Below are 21,263 nucleotides of genomic sequence, written 5' to 3'. Positions count from 1 at the left end.
GTTTACATTTGAATAAGAAAACAAAAACTATGCACAACTGAAAGATATTTACAGACAAAATGTCGTCAACATTTTGTGGTCGTAGAGTGCTTCATTAGTGTCATTAGTGTGTAACAGCCAGTGCATTCTAGTTACTATACATGTGTATACTAAATTCTTAGCCATGGAATTCCTTTCTAGGGAAAAATTGTATAAAATTTGAGCACAGGTTATCAAAACACAAAAAGTGACTTTGAGAATAATAACCAAAAATAGTAAACTGACATTGTATAGATCTGTTCAGAATTTTGGATATTTCTGTTAAGTCATGAAACTACATTTAGAAGTCCTTTAAACACATAAAAGTAACCTTGGTAAGTACTGCACAAAAAGCTCAGTACATGTGTAAAAGGAAGATAATGACGTAAGACACATCTGAAAAGGAAGAATAAACGTATAACTCAAAACAGCATTTTGTACCTGGCGATAAAATTATACAGGGTGACACAGAATAACGGTAATGTTTGAAATGAATAGTGGCAGCCATGGGCAGGTGGCAGCACTGCGGGTTCGTGACAGTTAGCGAGTAAACAGTCCGTCATTACAGTAATCATGGGTCAGTGGAACAGACAACAGCGTGCGCTAGCTGTAAGAAAGTTTTATGAAAACAATGATATTTTGGTAGCGGGGGAGAGGGAGTTTCGACGTTTTTATAATTTAGGATGTCGTTATGCCGTTCTGTCAAAGTACGCGATAAAATGAACTTTGGAGGGAATGGATCTGTCCTCAAGAAGAAGTGTGCGTTCTCCAGCGAACATTGATGTTGTACGTGAGTCTGTCTTACAGAGCCCACGGCGTTCAATTCGCAAGCAAGCAGCAGTGGTTAGAATGACCCGGGAGAGTGTTCCCAGAATTCCTCATCTAGATTTAAAATTTCATCCGTAAAATCTACAGATGGTGGAACAACTGAAGGAAAACGATTACCGGTTACGATTAGGATTCTGTCAACAAATGATAACAAAAATAAACAATAAGGAAGAATTTCTAGACAAGTTGTGGATGTCAGATGAGGCACATTTTCATCTCACAGGTTATGTGAATGAACAGAACTACCGTTAGGTGGTTAAACACGAATCTTAAGGACGTTTAATGAGCGTTCTTTACATGCTAGTAAAGTGACAGTATGGTGTGGTGTTTCATCACATGGGATTATCGGACCATATTTTTTCGCAAATGAACGGGAGACACAATAACTGTCAATGCCGATCGTTACGTGGAGATGTTACGAACTTTCGTTACATTTCGATTGAACAACTTTCCAAACGTTCAAGAAGCCTGGTTTCAACAGGACGGAGCGGCATCACACACTGCATGGCAATCAATGCCGTATGTGAGAAAATTGTTTGGCAACCGTGTGATCTCACGATTCGGTAACATTCCTTGGCCCCCAGATCGCCAGATTTATCCGTTTCTGATTTTTTTCTTGTGGGGCTTCCTCAAGAGCAAAGTCTACACGACTCGATCAAGAATCCTAGATGAGTTAAAACAGAGAATACTGGACGCAATTCACAGTATCCCAGCTGAGATGTCGCAGCGCTCAATGAGCAGCAGGACGCCATCTAAAGGACGTAATATTTAAAAAAATGGTAAAAGCTAACAGTGTTTCGGAAATGACAAAAAGGTAAGGTGTCAATTACCTTGAATGCAATTTCTTTCTTTCATCACTTCTAGTGTTATTGGAGTTTGGAAATGTTCCCGTTTTCTGTATTATCCTGTATAATAACTGACCCAAGGAGATTGAAGACATTAATAAAAATGTTTATTTATAAAATTCCGCTAAACAGTAGCTGTTAATTAATATGTTTCATACAGTGGAAGATTACTTAGATAACAGATACTGATGATTTGGTAAAAAATGTAACACAAGTAAATTGTAAAAACGTTGATAACAATAATAATAATAATAATAATAATAAAGTATGTCTGTCATTGGAGACAATATTTCCGTGATATAATGTTTCTTTTTAGGACTATTTTACTCTCAAAATTTTGCAGTGTATGTAACTAACACGTTATCCTCTTACTGAAGTCAACATCTCGCGCATTATGGAGAGGTGCAGGCACAATTTTTGAGGCATGGGAAGGGGAGGTTGAGGTATACTGTAAGCACAGCCTACACCGTTAGTATGATCCTGATGCTATCGGATAGAATGTGTAGTGTGCGTAGTGACTGGTAATGAGAAATGAATTTATAGTGATGTAGTGGCTTTTTACAATATTAAATAGCTTCTTTGCAAAGCAGTTTTGTGCGTTAGAGATGAAACGAACTAAGCTGCGTTGTTTTAGACAGCCTGACACAGTATTCAGGAGGATGCAGGCTCCAGTCTTCATCTGGCTATCATGGTTACGATTCTCTGTGATTTCCCTAAAGCAAATAAGATGGTTCCTATTACAAGCCACAGCCGACTACTAGCTCCATACATTTCAAAGTAGACTTATAAGTATGTAAAAGCAAGTATAAATGAATAATTTTTTGTGTGTTTTCTCAAATTTTTGCACCAAGAGCTGTTCACTATCGTTGTAAAAGTGATTCACACATGAACAAACTGCTTCTACCAATGAGTCCGCCATGGCCATCCCTACCAAAGCTACTATGCCATCGTCACTTTTCATATAGCTTCTTAAAACGAAATCTCGACATTTAATCTATGTGCCGTTGGTATTCCAGTCTAATTTTATCATTTTATTTGTTGTGGATATTATCTTAGCCAAAGAGACATCAAACAAGTAGCTGGATCTTTCATGAATTGGTCACAGACAAAATCTATTTCACGTGCCTCACTGGGGAGTTCCTTCCTGTGCGGTTCCATGATGCAAAAAGTTTACACCCTATAGTTACAATCACTTTGCTCCAGGTCAACCAGACCTGTAATGTGTAACATTAAACCACACTTGTTGAGAGACACTATAAATGGACCAGATATCCGTTGCGTTTCAAATTAAACTCTCAAAGTGACCGTGTAAGTGGGGTGTACATATATCAAGCTTACAGCGGAACGACTAATTGTTGGTGGAAATATATTAGATGCAAGGAGTTAACCAAAACTCCTTACACGATTATTAATCCATACATCATATCTGTAAATTTAATGCAGTATTTACATTTCTTTTTCAGCAAAAACTGTACATGGGTTACGGCGTTTGGGCACCCACTATCGAACCGGACATCGAAGGTGCTTTCATCACAGAGTCACCAATTCGAACACTGAATGCGGGCACTTTCAACAAAGTGCCCATCATGATTGGGGTTACGTCTGCTGAAACTGGTAAGTGTACGGAACGAGCGTGCCACGTGTCCAACATATGAAGGGTGAAAATGGTGTGATGTTAGGAGTTGAAAATCCCACATTAAAAATAGTCCTCCGCTGCACTCTGGTTGACAGAGTTATTCAATTGATTTCCTCTTTACAATACGTGTCCTCTAATGAATGTGTGGCATCACATTTCCGGGACTTCTTGGATGCATCAGTGACTGAATATCGTATAATTCCGCCCACTGCCTAATTCGTTTGAGGCAAGACGTCGTGTTCCTTCAAATTTCTCTTCCGCTTACAGTTATTAGCTACAAGAGTGGTTTCTTTCGCTACGCTTGATATGTCCAAAATACACATCTTTCCTCTTCTTTATTGTATAGGATGGTTCTAGATTCCTAATTTGTAACTCTCACTGTTCACCGCGTTTTTAAGTGCTTTGTGGTGCATCCCACCCTCGAAGGCTATTTTCTTAATGGGTTCACTTTTAATGACCAACACCGTACACCATAAAGAATTATTGTGCAAACAATCTTCTAAACCATCGTCGTAAGTCAGTCCAAACTCCTAACGCGTTAGTAATTATTTAAATTTTTAGTCTTCCCATTTACAGACCGAAGTTTATTAAGCTTACAGTAATGTCTGACGTCATCATCAACACTCATCAAAGATTAAATAGCATTTTTAGCATCATCATAGATGTAGGATTCTAGTAATTAATGGTTACTACGATTACACACAGGTAAATTGGTGCAAATTATTATGTCTCTGATTGGCAAATTTATACACTTGAGCTCATACATACCCTATTACGTCATAATCGTTTTAATAGTTCTTCAAATCATAGATATGTTGCACTATTATCGTTTTTCTCAATGGCGCGAAGAAGTGGTTGAGTTTAAATGAAAATAAAAATAAAAACCAGGTTTCAATTTCCACTCCCTTAACTTCTACATAGCCTAAAGGTTGAAACACTCTGTCTTTCATTACCATTTTTTGTGTGAGGAGAAAAATCTGCAAATACTGAATTACTATACACAAAAATTGCCATCGAATTTTCCAAACCCTACTGAATAAAATACCAGCCAAAAGCGTTACCTTATAGCATGAAAAGTTGTTTTTGAGTTTTAAAAGTAATTTAAGGCTCTTAAGATAATGATGATTTATTTTATTTTTTCAACTATGTATACACCAAAGATTAGATGTGTACCCTTGTTACTTTAACGAGCTCTTGTCTGTCATACATTTTAGGAGCGATTACTTCCGCACAGCCAGCATGGTAGATGTTGCTGATCCGCATTCATTGGACAACAAACTGAAATTCGATGCAAATAACTAATGCTTATGGATGCAAGTGAGAAGCATTTATGTCGTTCAATTAAACCCAAGTCCGTAAATGTGATTTTACATAGGTTGTAGAGCGTAGATAAGTGCTGAATGTTTTGTGGAGATCGCAACAGTCGTAGTGTAAATCATTAGCACATACGTTTTAAAAGTGTAATGTAGAGATATCAAGACGGAGTAATGTGCCAGTCACTACTCTGTTATAAAACTTACTCTTTATGAAGGTCACAATCGGCTGTAAGCATCTCCATGTGTACACTTTGATTTATTTAAAAATACCAGCTTGAATGCGTTAGCTGCAAGTTACATTTTTATGTAATGTGCTTACGTGTTTCAAACTTATCGTTGTATATCGTGTCGTGGAGATACAAATGAAAATCTAATGAGTTTCACATATTTATTGCTATTATCGAGATTGTACATACTGAATGTAGAGTTTTAAACCAGCCCACTGCATTAAATTAAATTATGAGTCACAGCGAAGGCGTTGAAAATGATCACGTTAAGTTAATGATCGCTTCAAAGCATGGCACAAATTACGCAATGCACATTTACGACCTTCAAATAGTGTTTGGAATTAGTGAAAGTCGTCTGTTAATTTGAGCCGTGAAATACATTTTATGGTTATTGACACATTTATTCCTAAGAATTATTCAAGTGAGTTAGAAAGTTCAAAGTGGTTGAAATGGCTCTGAGCACTAGGGGATTTAATATCTGAGGTCATCAGTCCCCCAGAACTTAGAACTACTTAAAGCTAACTAACCTAAGGACATCACACACATCCATGCCCGAGGCAGGATTCGAACCTGCGACCGTAGCGGCCTTACGGTTCCAGACTGAAGCGCCTAAAACCGCTCGGCCACTCTGGTCGGCCGGTTAGAAAGTCATTGTACACCACAACCATTGCTGATTGAAGAAGTCTTATAAAACAGTAACTGTTAACCATTCTGTCATGAATGATAGATGATCAAGAAAGTAAATGTGTGTAGTGTAACACGTAAGGTAAGAGATAACTGGCTTATGAATGCTGTTGAATGTTGAAATTTTTCAATGAGTCGTTAACAAAATGTTATGTTATCTAGGGGCCAATATTCTGAATGACTCAGTCAAGGTTAGCAACCTCAACGAAAATTTTGAAGCAGTGGTGGGACCATGCCTCCATCTACAAACGACGGATGAGCAGACGCAAGCAGCACTTAAACTTAAGAATTTCTATTTTGGCAACGAAACCATCAGCCTAGATAATCCTGAACCTTTGGTCCACGTAAGTAAATGCACTGGTCATTAAACATTTCACTGCGTACAGATTACGATGAATATTGTGTACTGTTTGTGACTAATAACACTTAGGTATTACACTTATTAAGGAGTGAGATACGGCGGTTAAGTAGTAAGAATCTGGACCCTTATTATGAATGACGCCTGTTCATATTCCCGTCTGGTCTCCAGACATAGGTTTTCTGTGATTTCCTGAAATCAAGAGAGGAACGCCACGGTAATTTCTTTCAGAAGGTATGGCATAATTTCGTCTCCATCCTTTCTCCTCCTGCGATCTACCGCTCCTTCTCTAATTACTTTATCTTGGACGGTACGTTAAACCTCCACAGAAACTGAAATGAAGGAGAGCAAGTCGCCTACATTTAAATATATTAAGAGTGGCTCAGAAAGTCAGTGAACGACGGTCAGCTATATGTATGTCATACTGTTTCCACTACCCAGGACAAAATTAGATTATGAACGGGTACACTGATTCTACAAAAAGAATTGGCTTATGTGGACGCCTCACTACTGATGCCCATGAACAACAGTTTACGCTTCTGAATGCTAAACGTGTAAAAGCAATTAACTCTGAGGTTTGTCTCATAGGGGATAAAGCAGAGTGGCAAACAGAGAGCCAGCAGTAGGCACTACATCTACAGCTACATGATTACTCAGAACTTAATACTTACGGGCTTAGCAGAGGGTGCGTAGAACCACATTCAGATCTTTTTCCGACCGATCCACTCTCGAATAGCACGTGGGAAAAAAATAGTAGTCTTGGCTTCTAAGTTTTCTATGTGATTGTTCATATTTAAGTTGTTCGTAACTGTAATCCCTGGGTATTTATTTGAATCGACAAACTTTATATTTGTGTGATTTATCGTTCAAGCGAAATTTAACAGAATTTTTAGTAGTCATATGGCGGACCTAACACGTTTAATATATAGGCTCAACGGCCTTCTCTTGCATCATACAGATATCAGTCAAAATCATTTTGCAATTCCTTTTGATTTTCTGATGACTTTACTAGAGGGTAAACAACATAATCTGCACACAGTCTAAGAATGCTACTTAAATGACCTCCTAAATCATTTTTATAGAGTAGTAACAGCAGGCGACCAGTAGTACTTCTTTTGGGAATCCTAGGTATCACTTCAACAACTTACGTTTTAGAAAAAAAGAATTCATCTGTCGTTCGAGATACATAACAAATTCTATGTGCGTTGACTTGCTTTAAATTATTTTTGGGTAACGTCGCGTTTCACAATTTTATTTATTTGTGTGACTTGCAATATGAAACAAACCTAGTGACGACGGTAACGATGTTTGAGTGTGAAGAATGTGTAACATTGAATGAGTGTTTGCAATGAATGGATTCATGTTTGCCTACTTTTGTTATGGGAACCACTGCTTCGATGTCTTCTGTTATACGGACAAATTCTGAGGTGCGGTTATGCTGTTCTGCATACCCCTATGATGCTATAGTCTGATCTCCGGTGACCTAGCACACAATATAATCATGCAAATTACTTAAAGGAAATGATAATGCCACACAATGGAAACCTCTTACTGAGCGATAGTTAATAGGCTTGGCCCAATCAAGGATGACAATATGAGTATCACACCACACTCATAGACATATTAACGAGTGGAGGAATGATCAGTCTATAACGGAAACACGTGTCACTGGAACAATCATATTAACTATCGAAAAGCAAAACACATGGTTTACCCACTGAGATAAACAGTCGAACAATTAATGCTTGCACGAGGGGTTTCTAACGGTGAACTCTTGTGAGCAGTTATAAAAGCGTTTATGACTCAAAAACCATGATTTGAGGTTGCGGTAAATGTAATAAAGTGTTAATTCTTCCATATACACACAATGAAGAAAGATGACGTCATTAGTAGCAGTAATCTCCCTGTCTCTGAACAGCATGATTCACTATTGAAGAGCTAATGTTCACTGCAAACACATAGTATCTATATGTGTAGGATGACCAAATGGTGTCTCAGTGTTCATGGAAAGAGCCTTGTAAGACCTTTCATACAGGTTGGTAACTGTTAAGGTCGACTAAAAGCCTCTCTGAGTGCTTACAGTGAAGTTGTGGGTTTGATGACCTTTATAATGTGACCATGAACACTGCAGAAGAAGATGGGTTGGTGGCTGCCTTAAGTAGGTGTCAGGCGCCCCTTAATCCCTTGTACTGCGAGAGTGGAGGGGGCGGGAGGGGTGTGATGGGAGTGGGTGGGCGGCCCTGCCGAAAAATCGGTCGCTGAGGGGTTGGGTCTCTACCTGCAGGTGATGGTGGCACACGTGGAGAAGTACGCTGCTTCCTATCGCTGGCCGCGGCTGGGCTGAGGAATAGCGGGCATTGACGCTGTTGGGGCTCGCCCATTGGGAGACCCCTCCTGTTCCCGCCATTGAGTCAGTGTCCAGTGACACTTTGCTTCCAGTGGAGTCAGCTGTGTCAGCCCGACAGGGCTCCCACCTCGACTTTCCGTTTGATCATGAGTTTCACATTGGACGTAGGAACCCTCGAAGTGTTTACATCACGACATTAAACATACAACAATGAAGTTCCACATAAAACCATTACACATCAGAATTATATGTACATAAGGAAAGATAATTACAATCAGTCTGCTGAAATTGTAGTACTAATCACGACTCTTGCAATTGAATAAGTACTGTGACTCTTATGCCTTTAAATCTCCAGCAGATACTGTGGCTTTTAGATCTTGAAACACAATATGAATTTGCAAGACATCTACAGACATGACTTAGGCTCCATGACTGTTTAAAAATGTCAACTGAAGACGTCCAGGTTCCTTAGCCTCACAACAATGTCAGAAACATCCGATGAGTAAAGAATAATTTTACACTAATCTAAAAATATTGACGAAAGTCACTGAAGAAAACTGTTTGTCAACATCGATAATCACAGTTATTAGACATGCAATTAATGTGATTAGCGTGGACTTTTATTGTTAGATTTCTGAGTTATCTGTTGATACTAGACGGAATTTCCTGTACACATACTGAGCAAGCATATTTTGAAAGTTATTAAAAAACCCCATAATCAACGACTGTGTTGGTAATGTAAGTGAAATACTCCCAGTGATTCATGATAGATCTTCATCTCCCTCCTTCTGTGTTCTTTACTATTCTCCTGCAGCTTAAAAAATCCTGTTTTTTTTAATTTACATTTTAGTAGGACTGCCATGAAACACACAAGGATCACGAACATAACATACACATGATGACTTTGCAATGCCTAATTTTTTTCTAAGTGCGCTCATTATAATTGAAAACTCATTACATAATCTATTTGCCATACCTGTACTGGTCTCCATATTACCTCTATATTTTTACTTTCACCAATTCCAAGCGTTCATGGGTGGTATTACTGCTGTAAAATCTTTTAATTCCCCTGAGAAAGCATATGTAAAACACACTGACGAATCGTACATTAATTATCAAATGCTTGGACACACGTACCTTTACATGGGATTGTGTGTTACAAAACTAATTTTCCTCAAAGAATCGCAAAGTGCTTCTCTCTGTTGGAGCGTTTAGCCATAAGTATAAGAAAAATCCGCATAACCTCAGAGCTTCGTCGCGTCGGCAAAAAATCATAAATTCGGCTCTCTTTGGCGCCTCCTAGTAATTACAAAGTGCATCTCGTTACTGGGTTCAGACGTCAACAGTAACACATTGGGCATCGTTATCGGGGGATATTCAACCAACGTTTCGCCCAATGCTGTCACTGGTATAATTCTTTCAGTACTCCCTGAACGACTTAAACATCAGCAGGAAGTCGTCCACATACTATTCCTCATTATAACTCTCTTCTGCGCACCCTCACCCTAGGCTATGAAAATCGTTTCTCTACTACTCAACAAATTTCTTAAGGTGAGAAATGTTCCGTTTGTCTTTCCATTTTCGACACCTATTTTCGACTCCTCGTTGTTGTTGTTGTGGTCTTCAGTCCTGAGACTGGTTCGATGCACCTCTCCATGCTACTCTCTCCTGTGCAAGCTTCTTCATCTCCCAGTACTTACTGCAGCCTACATTCTTCTGAATCTGCGTACTGTATTCATCTCTTGGTCTCCCTCTACCATTTTTACCCTCCACACTGCCCTCCAATGCTAAATTTGTGATTCCCTGATGCCTCAGAACATGTCTTGCCAACCGGTCCCCTCTTCTTGTCAAGTTGTGCCACAAACTCCTCTTCTCCCCAATTCTATTCAATACCTCCTCATTAGTTATGTGATCTACCCATCTAATCTTCAGCATTCTTCTGTAGCACCACATTTCGAAAGCTTCTATTCTCTTCTTGTCCAAACTATTTATCGTCCATGTTTCACTTCCATTCATGGCTCCACTCCATACAAATACTTTCAGAAACGACTTCCTGACACTTAAATCTATACTCGATGTTAAAAAATTTCTCTTCTTCAGAAACGCTTTCCTTGCCATTTCCTCAAAGTTACCATGAATAATCGTCTTGGCTCGGTATGGCTTACAGTATACATGGAAAAATGTATAGAAACTGAGAATGAAATGTTTAACAAGAAATACACATTTAGCACATATAAAAGTCGAAATAACTTTGGAACTTTTTGAAGCAAAAGCATCGAAATTAGAGTGTGAATGGGATTCCACAGTTGACAGAGTGTATAAGATTGTATAAGAATTAGAACCTTCTACGAGGGTAAGAATCTGTCTCATAATGTGATGGAAGAGAAAATGAAGGGATGTCAATTTGGAGGACGTAGAGAGTAAAAAATTGGGATTTGGTGCAGCATTGGAAGGCCTGCGATGAAACAAGACAGAAGAGAGAGGTAACACTTCGGCATAATATCTAAAATCATCTTGATGCGTGAGGTCTTTGTGAGATACCACTCAACATTCGGAAGACTGTCTTTTAAACAATCCCGAAGATAAGGGTTCATACACGCCAGAGCTATTGCACAGTCATCGTGGCATCTCGTGTTTCCAAGTTATTGCCTGGAATAATATACAAAAGGAAGGAAATTCAGATTGAGTACTTCTGCATGATGAGCAGTTTGATTTTATGAACAGTCAAGGTACAAGAGAAACAGTTCAGAACACTGTGTTTGACAGTGTAAGCAAGATATAGAAAAACGGAGAGAAATCCTTAGGATCTATTGAACTAGAAATGTGGTCGACAGCATTAAGTACTGCTAAACGTCTGAAATATTCAGAAAGACACGTATACATGGTAGTGAAAGATGACTAAAAATCAGCTGGTTCAAGAAACCAAAGATAAAACTGGGAATAGAAGACAAAAATAGAAATACTACAGTTAAACGTATACAGAATGCAAGAAAACCATAAGTAACAATAACAATGGAAGACAGAAGACCGTAAGGCGGAAGGTATTAAGGAACTGCGAAAATGAAATTAGTGACAATCTTAATAGCCGGCCGGGTGGCAGGGCGGTTCTAGGCACTACAGTCTGGAACCGCGCGACCGTTACGGTCGCAGGTTCGAATCCTGCCTCGGGCATGGATATGTGTGATGTCCTTAGGTTACTTAGGTTTAAGTAGTTCTATGTTCTAGGGGACTGATGAACACTGCAGTTAAGTTCCATAGTGCTCCGAGTCATTTGAACCATTTGAACAACCTTAATATCAAAATAGTGGACCACGTAAAACTGAAATAGAAAAAATTGTGCTACTTTGGAAGTATAATGACCGATGATTGAGGACACAAGAAACACATACGAAACAGGCTATCATACGTGAAGCGAGCATTCTTCACGGAAAGGACTTCGTAAATATCCGGCATAGACCTTAATTTGGGAAAGTATTGTATGTCTGGAGAATAGAATTGCGATGTGAGTGGATTATCATCTGTGGGGAACATGTGCCATTCCTCTAAAATTTCATTTAATGGAATGACGTTGAAAATTAGTAAATTAAATGAAAAGAGAAGAAGATATTCTCCACAAAACTCACTGGGCAAGGAACATTATGTGGAAAACACAGTCCGCAGCTCGAGGTCGTGCGGTAGCATTCTCGCTTCCCGCGCCCGGGTTCCCGGGTTCGATTCCCGGCGGGGTCGGGGATTTTCTCTGCCTCGTGATGACTGGGTGTTGTGTGATGTCCTTAGGTTAGTTAGGTTTAAGTAGTTCTAAGTTCTAGGGGACTGATGACCATAGATGTTAAGTCCCATAGTGCTCAGAGCCATTTGAACCATTTGGAAAACACAAACAAAAAGAAGCCACGGGTTGTCAGAACGTCCGTTAAGGCATCAGTAATGACTTACGTGATAGAAACGGAAGCCTAAAAAGGACAAAAATTGTGTGCAAGGATACTCGTTACAGCGATATACACATCTACAGTTAGCTGTAGTATCACGTACACCAAGTATAGAAGGGCAGTGCATTGTCGTAGCTGTTATTTGTGCTTAGAAAATTCATGTAAAAAGGTTCCCGTCGTGATAACGGCCGCACAACGGGAATTAACGCTAAATAGAAATTGGAGCTTGACATACAAGACACTCCGTTTCTGAAATCGTTAGGGAATTTGTTATACCGAGATACAAGTGTAAAAAATGTGCCGAGAATGCCAACTTTCAAGCATTACCTCTCACCACGGACAATGCAGCGGCCGACAGCCTTCAATTAACGACCGAGAACAGCAGTGTTTTCGTAGAATCGTCAGTACTAACAAACAAGCAACATTGCGTGAAATAACTGCAGAAATCAATGTGGGAGTTACGACGAACGTGTCCATCAGAACAGTGCGACGAAACTGGCTAACAGCACAACATCGTCTTCAGCGACCCTCCTGGTCTCTTGATTACACTACTAGCCATTAAAATTGCTACATCAAGAATAAATGCAGATGATAAACGGGTATTCATTGGACAAATATATTATACTAGAACCGACATGTGATTACATTTTCACGCAATTTGGGTGCATAGATTCTGAGAAATGAGTACCCAGAACAACCACCTCTGGCCATAATAAAGGCCTTGATACAGAGATTGGATGGCGTGTACAGGTACAGCTGCCCATGCAGCTTCAACACGATACCACAGTTCATCAAGAGTAGTGACTGGCGTATTGTGACCAGCCAGTTGCTCGGTCACCATTGACCAGACATTTTCAATTGGTGAGAGATCTGGAGAATGTGCTGGCCAGGGCAGCAGTCGAACACTTTCTGAATCCAGAAAGGCCCGTACAGGACCTGCAACATGCAGTCGTGCATTATCCTGCTGAAATGTAGGGTTTCGCAGGGATCGAGTGAAGGGTACAGCCACGGGTCGTAACACGTCTGAAATGTAACGTCCACTGTTCAAAGTGCCGTCAATGCGAACAAGAGGTGACCGAGACGTGTAACCAATGCCACCCCATACCATCACGCTGGGTGATACGCCAGTATGGCGACGACGAATACACGCTTCCAATGTCCGTTCACCGCGATGTCACCAAACACAGATGCCACCATCATGAAGCTGTAAACAGAACCTGGGTTCATCCGAAAAAAATGACTTTTTGCCATTCGAGCACCCAGGTTCGTTGTTGAGTACACCATCGCAGGGGCTTCTGTCTGTGATGCAGCGTCAAGGGTAACAGCAGCCATGGTCTCCGAGCTGATAGTCCATGCTGCTGCAAACGTCGTCGAACTGTTCGTGCAGATGGTTGTCGTTTTGCAAACGTTCCCATCTGTTGGCTCAGGGATCGAAACTTGGTAGCACGATCCGTTACTGCTATGGGGATAAGATGCCTTTCATCTCGGCTGCTAGTGATACGAGGCCGTTGGTATCCAGCACGGCGTTTCGTATTACCCTCCAGAACCCACCATTTCCATACTCTGCTAACAGTCATTGGATCTCGACCAACGGGAGCAGCAATGTCGCGGTACGATAAACCACAATCGCGATAGACTACAATCCGACCTTTATCAACGTCGGAAACGTGATGATACGCATTTCTCTCCCATACCCGAGGCATCACAACAACGTTTCACAAGGCAACGCCGGTCAACTGCTGTTTGTGTATGAGAAATCGGTTAGAAACTTTCCTCATGTGAGCACGTTGTAGGTGTCACCACCGGCGCCAACCTTGTGTGAATGCTCTGAAAAGCTAATCATTTGCATATCACAGCATCTTCTTCCTGTCCATTAAATTTCGCGTCTGTAGCACGTCATCTTCGTGGTCTAGCAATTTTAATGGCCAGTAGTGTATATCGGTTGGGGCTTAGACGACTGGAAAACCCAGATGGCTCGATTTAAGTTGCACTAAGCTGATGGTAGGGTTCGAGTGTGGTGCAGACCACAGGAAGCCATGAACCCAAGGAGTCGGCAAGGCACTGTGCAAGTTGGTTGTGGTTCTATAATGTGTTCACATGGAATCGTCTGCGTCCTCTGGTCCAACCGAACCGATTATTGACTGGAAACGGTTACGTTCGGCTAGTTGGAGATCATTTGTAGCCATTCATGGACGTTATTTTCCCAAACAACAACGGAATTTTTATAGATAACACTGGACCATGTCAGCGTGCCAGAATTGTTCAGGACTGACTTGAAGAACATTCTGGACAATTCGATCGAATGATTTGGCCACCCAAATCGCTGACATGAATCCCATCGGACTTTTTTGGAATATAATCGAGAGATCATTTTGTGCACAAAATCCTACACCAGCAACACTTTCGCAGTTGTTGACCCTTGTAGAGGCAGCGTGGTTCAGTATCTCTTCAAGGGGCTTCCAACGACTCGCTGAGTCCATGCCACGTCGAGTTGCTGCACCACGTCTGGCAGAAGGAGGTCCGACCCGATATCGGGAGGTATCCCATGACTTTTGATACTCCAGTGTACATTTCTTCGCTTATGCCAGTGTTAGCACCCGTGTCATATGGCGTTCATAGGAAAAGAAGATTGAGGACGTGTTGGATGACGATCAGTTTGACATTAGGAAAGGTAAAGGCAGCAGTGAGGCAATTCTGACGTTGCAGTTAATAATGGAAGCAAGAGTAAAGAAAAATCAGGACACGTTCTTAGGATTTGTCGATCTGGAAAAAGCGTTCGGCAATGTAAAATGGTGCAAGGTGTTCGAAATTCTGAGAAAAATAGGGGTACGCTACAGGGAGAGACGGATAATATAAAATATGTACATGAGTCAAGAGGGAATAATTAGAGAGGACTACCAAGAACCAATGGCTCGGATGAAAAAGGTCTTAAGGTAGGGATATAGTTTTTCGTCCCTACTGGAAATAAAAGAAAGGTTCAGAAATGGGATTAAAACCGATGGTGAAAGGATATCAATGATACGATTCACTGATGACATTGCTATCCTGAGTGAAAGTGAAAAAGAATTACATGATCTGCTGAACGGAATGGACAATTTAATGAGTACAGAATATGGAGTGAGAGCAAATCGAAGAAAAACGAAAGTAATGAGATGTAGCAGAAATGAGAACAGTGAGAAACTTAACATCAGGATTGATGGTCACGAAGTAGATAAAGTTAATGAATTCTGCTAAAAAGGCAGCAAAATAACCGATGATAGATAGAGCAAGGGGGACATCAAAAGCAGACTATAACTGGCAAGAAGGGTTTTCCTGTCTAAGAGATGTGTACCAGTATCAAACACAAGTCTTAATTTGAGGAAGAAATGTCTAAGAACGTACGTTTTGAGCACAGACTTTGGGAAAACCGGAACAGAAGAGAATCGAAGCATTTGAGTTGTGGGTGCTACAAACGAATGTTGAAAAGTAGGTGGACTTATAAGGTAAGGAATGAGGAGGTTCTCTCCAGAATAGGAGAGGAAAGGAATATGTAGAAAACACTGAAAAGGAGAAGGACAGAATGATAGAACATCTGTTAAGACACCAGGGAATGACTTCTATGGTGCTAGAGGGAGCTGTAGCGTGTAAAAATTGTAAGGGAAGACAGAGAATGGAATACGTCCAGCAAACAATTGAGGACGTAGGTTGCAAATGTTACTCTGAAATGAAGAGGTTGGCAACGGACAGGAAACCGTGGCGGGTCGCATCAAAGCAGTCAGAAGACTGATGACTCAAAAAAAAAAAGTAGATCTACACATGCCGGTAGGTGTCTTCCCGACCAAATCGCGAAGACATTGTTCTGGATACTATGGATTGTAGATTAAGAACTAATGCCATTTTATATTCTAATGATAATGAATTTTAATGTCGCTAACAGTTTGTGCTTTTCATGTCAGTACCTGACTACTGAGCGGAATCCCTATTCCTTCATATCTAAGCAAGTGGAAACTGCTGTAACACAATTAACCACGAGGAGCCAGCATCTTCGGCTCGGCGTTTAAGTGAAAATTTTAAATAAAGAGCGCCGTCTCGTTGTACCGACACTTTTAGACGCATCTAATTTGGAAGTACAATACTATGACGAATACAACAAGCACAACTTCAGAAATAACGATCACATAGTCTGAATTCTCTCACATAAAATAAAGCGACTAAGACTTTGCTTCTGCGAACTTTTTAACAGTCCGTTCTTAGCAGCACAGCGTTAGCCAGCTAGTGTTCACTTACATTCAGTAAACATGTATTATGTCGACTGCTGTTGTTCGCCTGATAGTAATATAAGACACATAATAATTCCTAAAATAATCCAACGATTCAGTCTCGACGTTGAGGACATTTTTTTCTCATATTGTTTTATCTACATGCAAAACTTCAGATCCGCACCTTGTATATCGAAAGTCCAAATAATTGACGAATTTAACGTTATAGTTCGGAAATGTGACGCTGAAAGGCATGAAACTTTCCATACCTTATGTTTGTGACCACCAATACAGAAATACACTATAAGACCTATAAGTTATGTAACACACGTTATATTCGTAGGACGGAAAAAGCTTGCTGTAGATGATGTTGTGTCAACTGAAAATAATGATGGTATGTGGCAACTCGCTACACTGCTGCTGCTGCTCACTGGCTGTTCGTCTCCAGCACTGAGTCAGTGAGGGTTTGCTGTACATTAACCCAACTCACTAAAGATCAGAAAAATCACTTGGCCTTAGTTACGGATATTGATTTGTTATTCATTAAGCCGTACTCCAATCAGGAACGACATGTGTTATTTGCCAGTCATGTAGAAGTATTCGTTAAGTGAGAGATTCTCGGGAAAAGATGCTAAGTCGCAAAGTATGCAATCTCAAATTTGATCGGAAATCCATGAGAATCGCCGGCCGCGGTGGTCTAGCGGTTCTAGGCGCGCAGTCCGGAACCGCGCGACTGCTACGGTCGCAGGTTCGAATCCTGCCTCGGGCATGGATGTGTGTGATGTCCTTAGGTTAGTTAGGTTTAACTAGTTCTAAGTTCTAGGGGACTGATGACCACAGTAGTTAAGTCCCATAGTGCTCAGAGCCATTTGAACCATGAGAATCCTGTGCCCTGTTAGCGCTTAGTAGTCTCATTTGGAAAAAATTCTTTGGATATTACTCGTTTGTGAACATGTGTCGCCGTCAGACGCCCGCGTATAGTCCTACCATAATTGGGTAGGTTAGGGGCAGGTCGTCATTGAACACGACCATTTGCGAAAAAAGGCTACGGCCTTCACCTGTAGCGATTCAGGGAAACAGCGGAACATCTTACTCTGGATGGGCGCTTACGCCGTGTTTCTGTTGTTGGCGACAGTGAGGGAGAACGGAAAGTGAAAGGTAAGGGGAAGGTCAACACCCAGTGCCTCCATGATGGCTACAGCTTTCGAATAGCACAGAGGTGGCATCTAAGCTTAATGACCCATTGATGGACGCTACACCATCTGGAGCGAGACATATTTTCTCGGATAACTGTGGGATTCAGTCCAGGATGTTAACCCATTTGTTGGTGATTACAACCGCATTTTCCCATGGCGGCGACTATCAGAGGTGAAAATGCATCCCAGCATCAGCACTCAGCTACCTCCTATTTATGTCTGTTAACAAGATACATAGGTAGCAGGAATAATACGAGTATCATAAATACGGAAGATGTAGCAAAGATATACGGTGGAATATGTAGCAAAGATATACTAGAGTAAGGCAAAGTTATAGGTGAAAAAATATATTAATGCAAAACCATTGACAAAAGTTCTTGGTCGATGTCACAAATTTCGGAATGCTTTGAATTTTCTACTTGTGAGCACAAAGTAGCAATGTTTAGGTTGTGAACGAGATTAACATCAACGTTGAAATCTTCGCCAAGACTCGATCAGAATTTGTGTTAGAGGTTTCAGCTGTCATTGCTCCATTAATGAATCAATTGAACCACAATTTCCGCGAATTTTTTCAGACGAAGTCAGTGATATTTAGAGCTTAATAGTGTCTGACGTGCGATCGTGCCTGTCGAATCTCCTTATATCATTTTCGGTGGGGCGGTGTCTTCTTTAATTTTTGAGCTGGACACGCCTTGAGAAAATCACATACCTTTGGACCTCTTAAACTATGATAAATGTACCAGCGAACTCTGTTGTAACACATTTGTCTCAATTTTTTTCCAGCTTAGTCAAGACATGAGTTTCTTCAACCCCACCGACGCACTCGTCAGAAGAATAGTGGAAGTTACTGATCTGACAGTCTACTACTACGAGTTCGACTATCGCGGGGTGAACGTACCCAAGAACGAATGGGGTAAGTTCAAGCGGAGATCGTTTTGCGAAACTGCATTCCGCACCATTCTTCTCTTGTTTTTTCTATAAAAAGAAAATTCTGCACCAATTGAAAAAATTGCAGATTTATTTTAGCCGTGAACAGTTTTGGCTTCCCAGGGCATTATCAAGTCTGGCTGTTTCAAGCAACGCAAGTCTGCTCCATCTCGCACCTGGATGGACTCTTGATGCCTGTCGTAGCCACACTTGATCATGTATGTAATAAAAGTGCTATTATTTCTGAAATTCTTCCCTATAGTTGCTTATGCTCCGCGTCTTTATTTACATCATTCTAAGCAGGCTGGACAAGAAAAGTCTTGTCTTGGTTCTATTACTACTTATTTTTAGATTTACTCTGGGAAAATTTCACATGACGACAATATTAGGCTTAGAATCTTAATATCCAATAATGTATAGTTTTGCCCAACATCAGTACTGCTGTTGACACTTCGAACGAAGGTCATCATGTTACGACACATTTTGGCGCAGCGGTAGGCTATGGAATGGATTTGACTGTGAGTTGTGAGGACATAGAAAATAGCTATCACTGTGAAAATGAGCATCCTTGCCCAAGAGAAATCTACTAGTATCAGACATAGGCCTCCATTTGAGGAAGAAATTTCTAAGAACCTGTGTTTGGAGCACATCAGTATTTGGCAGTTAAACGTGGACTGCTGGAAAACCAGAACAGAAGTGAATCGGATCATTTGAGATGAGGTGCTACAGAAGAATACTGAAAATTAGGTGGACCGATTAGGGAAGGAATGAGGAGGTTCTCTGCAGAATCAGCGTGGAAAGGAATGTATAGAAAACACAAGAAGAAGGGACAGGATGCAGTACACAAGCGGACATGCGAAAGATCTACCAGTACCAATTCCGTGGAAGAACTGCTGGTGTTTACGTCCTTAGTATAACTGCGTCAGTTTAGATTATATCGTGTTTCCCACAGAGAAACGACACAAAGAAAATATGTTGGGAGTCAAATCCAGTGGGTGTCTAGCCTCAATGGTATGAATGGGTAGCTTCGCTGAAAGAAAAGTAAATGGTTCAAATGGCTCTGAGCACTATGGGACTTAACTTCTTAGGTCATCAGTCCCCTAGAACTTAGAACTACCAAAACCTAACTAACCTAAGTACTTCACACACATCCATGCCCCAGGCAGTATTCGAACCTGTGACCGTAGCGGTCGCGCGGTTCCAGACTGTAGTGCCTAGAACCGCTCGGCCACTCCGGCCAGCTGCTGAAAGAAAGCTGCAGCTTGAGCATCACTCTTTATCGAAATGGTACTGTATACAAAGTACTGCGGTGTCCAATGTGCTCATACTGTAAACACAGTTGTCCTTTTCGTCAAAGGTTGTACTTGAATTTCGTGTAATACTTAAAACACACATTAAGGGGTCCTGGAAGTCGCGAGTGCCCAATATCAATTTTTTTATTCAATAAAATTCTGTGATTCTTCCTGATGTTAAAAATATATACTTCTCCGCAGCTCGTGGTCTCGCGGTAGCGTTCTCGCTTCCCGAGCACGGGGTCCCGGGTTCGATTCCTGGCGGGGTCAGGGATTTTGATCTGCCTCTAGATGACTGGGTGTTGTTGTGTCGTCTTCATCATCATCATTCATTCCCATTACGGCTGGAGGAAGGTAATGGAATGGAAAACCACTTCCACTAGGACCTTGCCTAGTATGGCGGTGCGCGTCTTCCCCCTACTCTCTATCAAGGAGTATGGGACTTTATCATCATCATCATCATCAAACTCCATTTATAGCACCTCATCATTTCCGTGTTTAAATGCCTTTCTAAAATAGATGCGATCCGTGAGTGCTTAGCTGTTACGTTACTGTCAAACACAAAACCTTTTCTATAATGTCTGGTTATTTAATTTTTGCGCAGCTATTTCCATAGCAACTCATTTGTGTAATAACCTTGAGGAACATATCGACAGTAATATGTGCAGTGATTTACTGCAATCGATCTTTCTGTCTATAGAAGTAGTTTACTTCAGTTTACTTACGTTTTCCACTAGCAGTCGTCTTATAAACTTATTGTTGTGACTTCAAATGTCAGCTATTTTACATTTTACAATGACAGAAACGAAGATGTTTGATTTCAGTCGTAAATTTTACGGTAATCGTTCCAAGATTGTTGTTGGAAACCGTAAAAATGAAGAAACTGTTACGCTGCAGTGAATTGAGGTTAGGAATAAAACTTCGTCCGCAGTTCTTCAAAATGCGAATTGAAACATCTTACCGAAAATGAACAAGATGCTGGTGTTGTAAACAGTGAAAGTAGCGGTTACATTTCAATTAGTAAGCGAAAGATTTCAAAATTGCTTTTGTCTGCCGCTCAATGTAAATACTATAATAATGAATAATCCCTTACGTTTAGTGAAAACGTAAGTAAGAGATGAGGCCGATCCAGCAAAATATTACTGGTATGTAAAGTCTGTAAAGTAACGAAATGTACAATATCATCTCCTGAAACATACAAAATAGTAAAGTGAAAATTCGCATTGCTTAAGCCATGAGGTGTATTGGAAAGAGAAGAAAAGCAGACGAGATGTTCTGTGGTACGATGGAACTCCTACTGCTGTCAAATTTGAGAGCTGTTGTAAACATTTGCACAACGCCCTAACAGAAGTCAGTGAAGCATCTGTGCAGAGGGCCACAAAAGAAACTATAGATATTTGTCAATCTTCTGATATTATTGCTGCA

At 40.7% G+C, this 21,263-nt stretch overlaps 1 protein-coding gene across 1 annotated transcript in view; it reads left to right on the top strand.

Annotated features, from left to right (window-relative positions):
- Positions 1-21,263, top strand: part of LOC124788819 (cholinesterase-like) — an 80,857-nt gene that overhangs the window by 47,460 nt on the left and 12,134 nt on the right. The window contains exons 6-8 of the mRNA XM_047256099.1: positions 3,155-3,305; positions 5,717-5,898; positions 18,403-18,532. Coding sequence (XP_047112055.1) covers positions 3,155-3,305; positions 5,717-5,898; positions 18,403-18,532 — 463 coding nt within the window. The remainder of the gene's footprint in view (positions 1-3,154; positions 3,306-5,716; positions 5,899-18,402; positions 18,533-21,263) is intronic.

This window comes from Schistocerca piceifrons, chromosome 3 (genome assembly GCF_021461385.2).
Source record: "Schistocerca piceifrons isolate TAMUIC-IGC-003096 chromosome 3, iqSchPice1.1, whole genome shotgun sequence".
NCBI classification, from domain to species: Eukaryota; Metazoa; Arthropoda; class Insecta; order Orthoptera; family Acrididae; genus Schistocerca; species Schistocerca piceifrons.
This window is presented reverse-complemented; position numbering and strand designations above follow the sequence as displayed.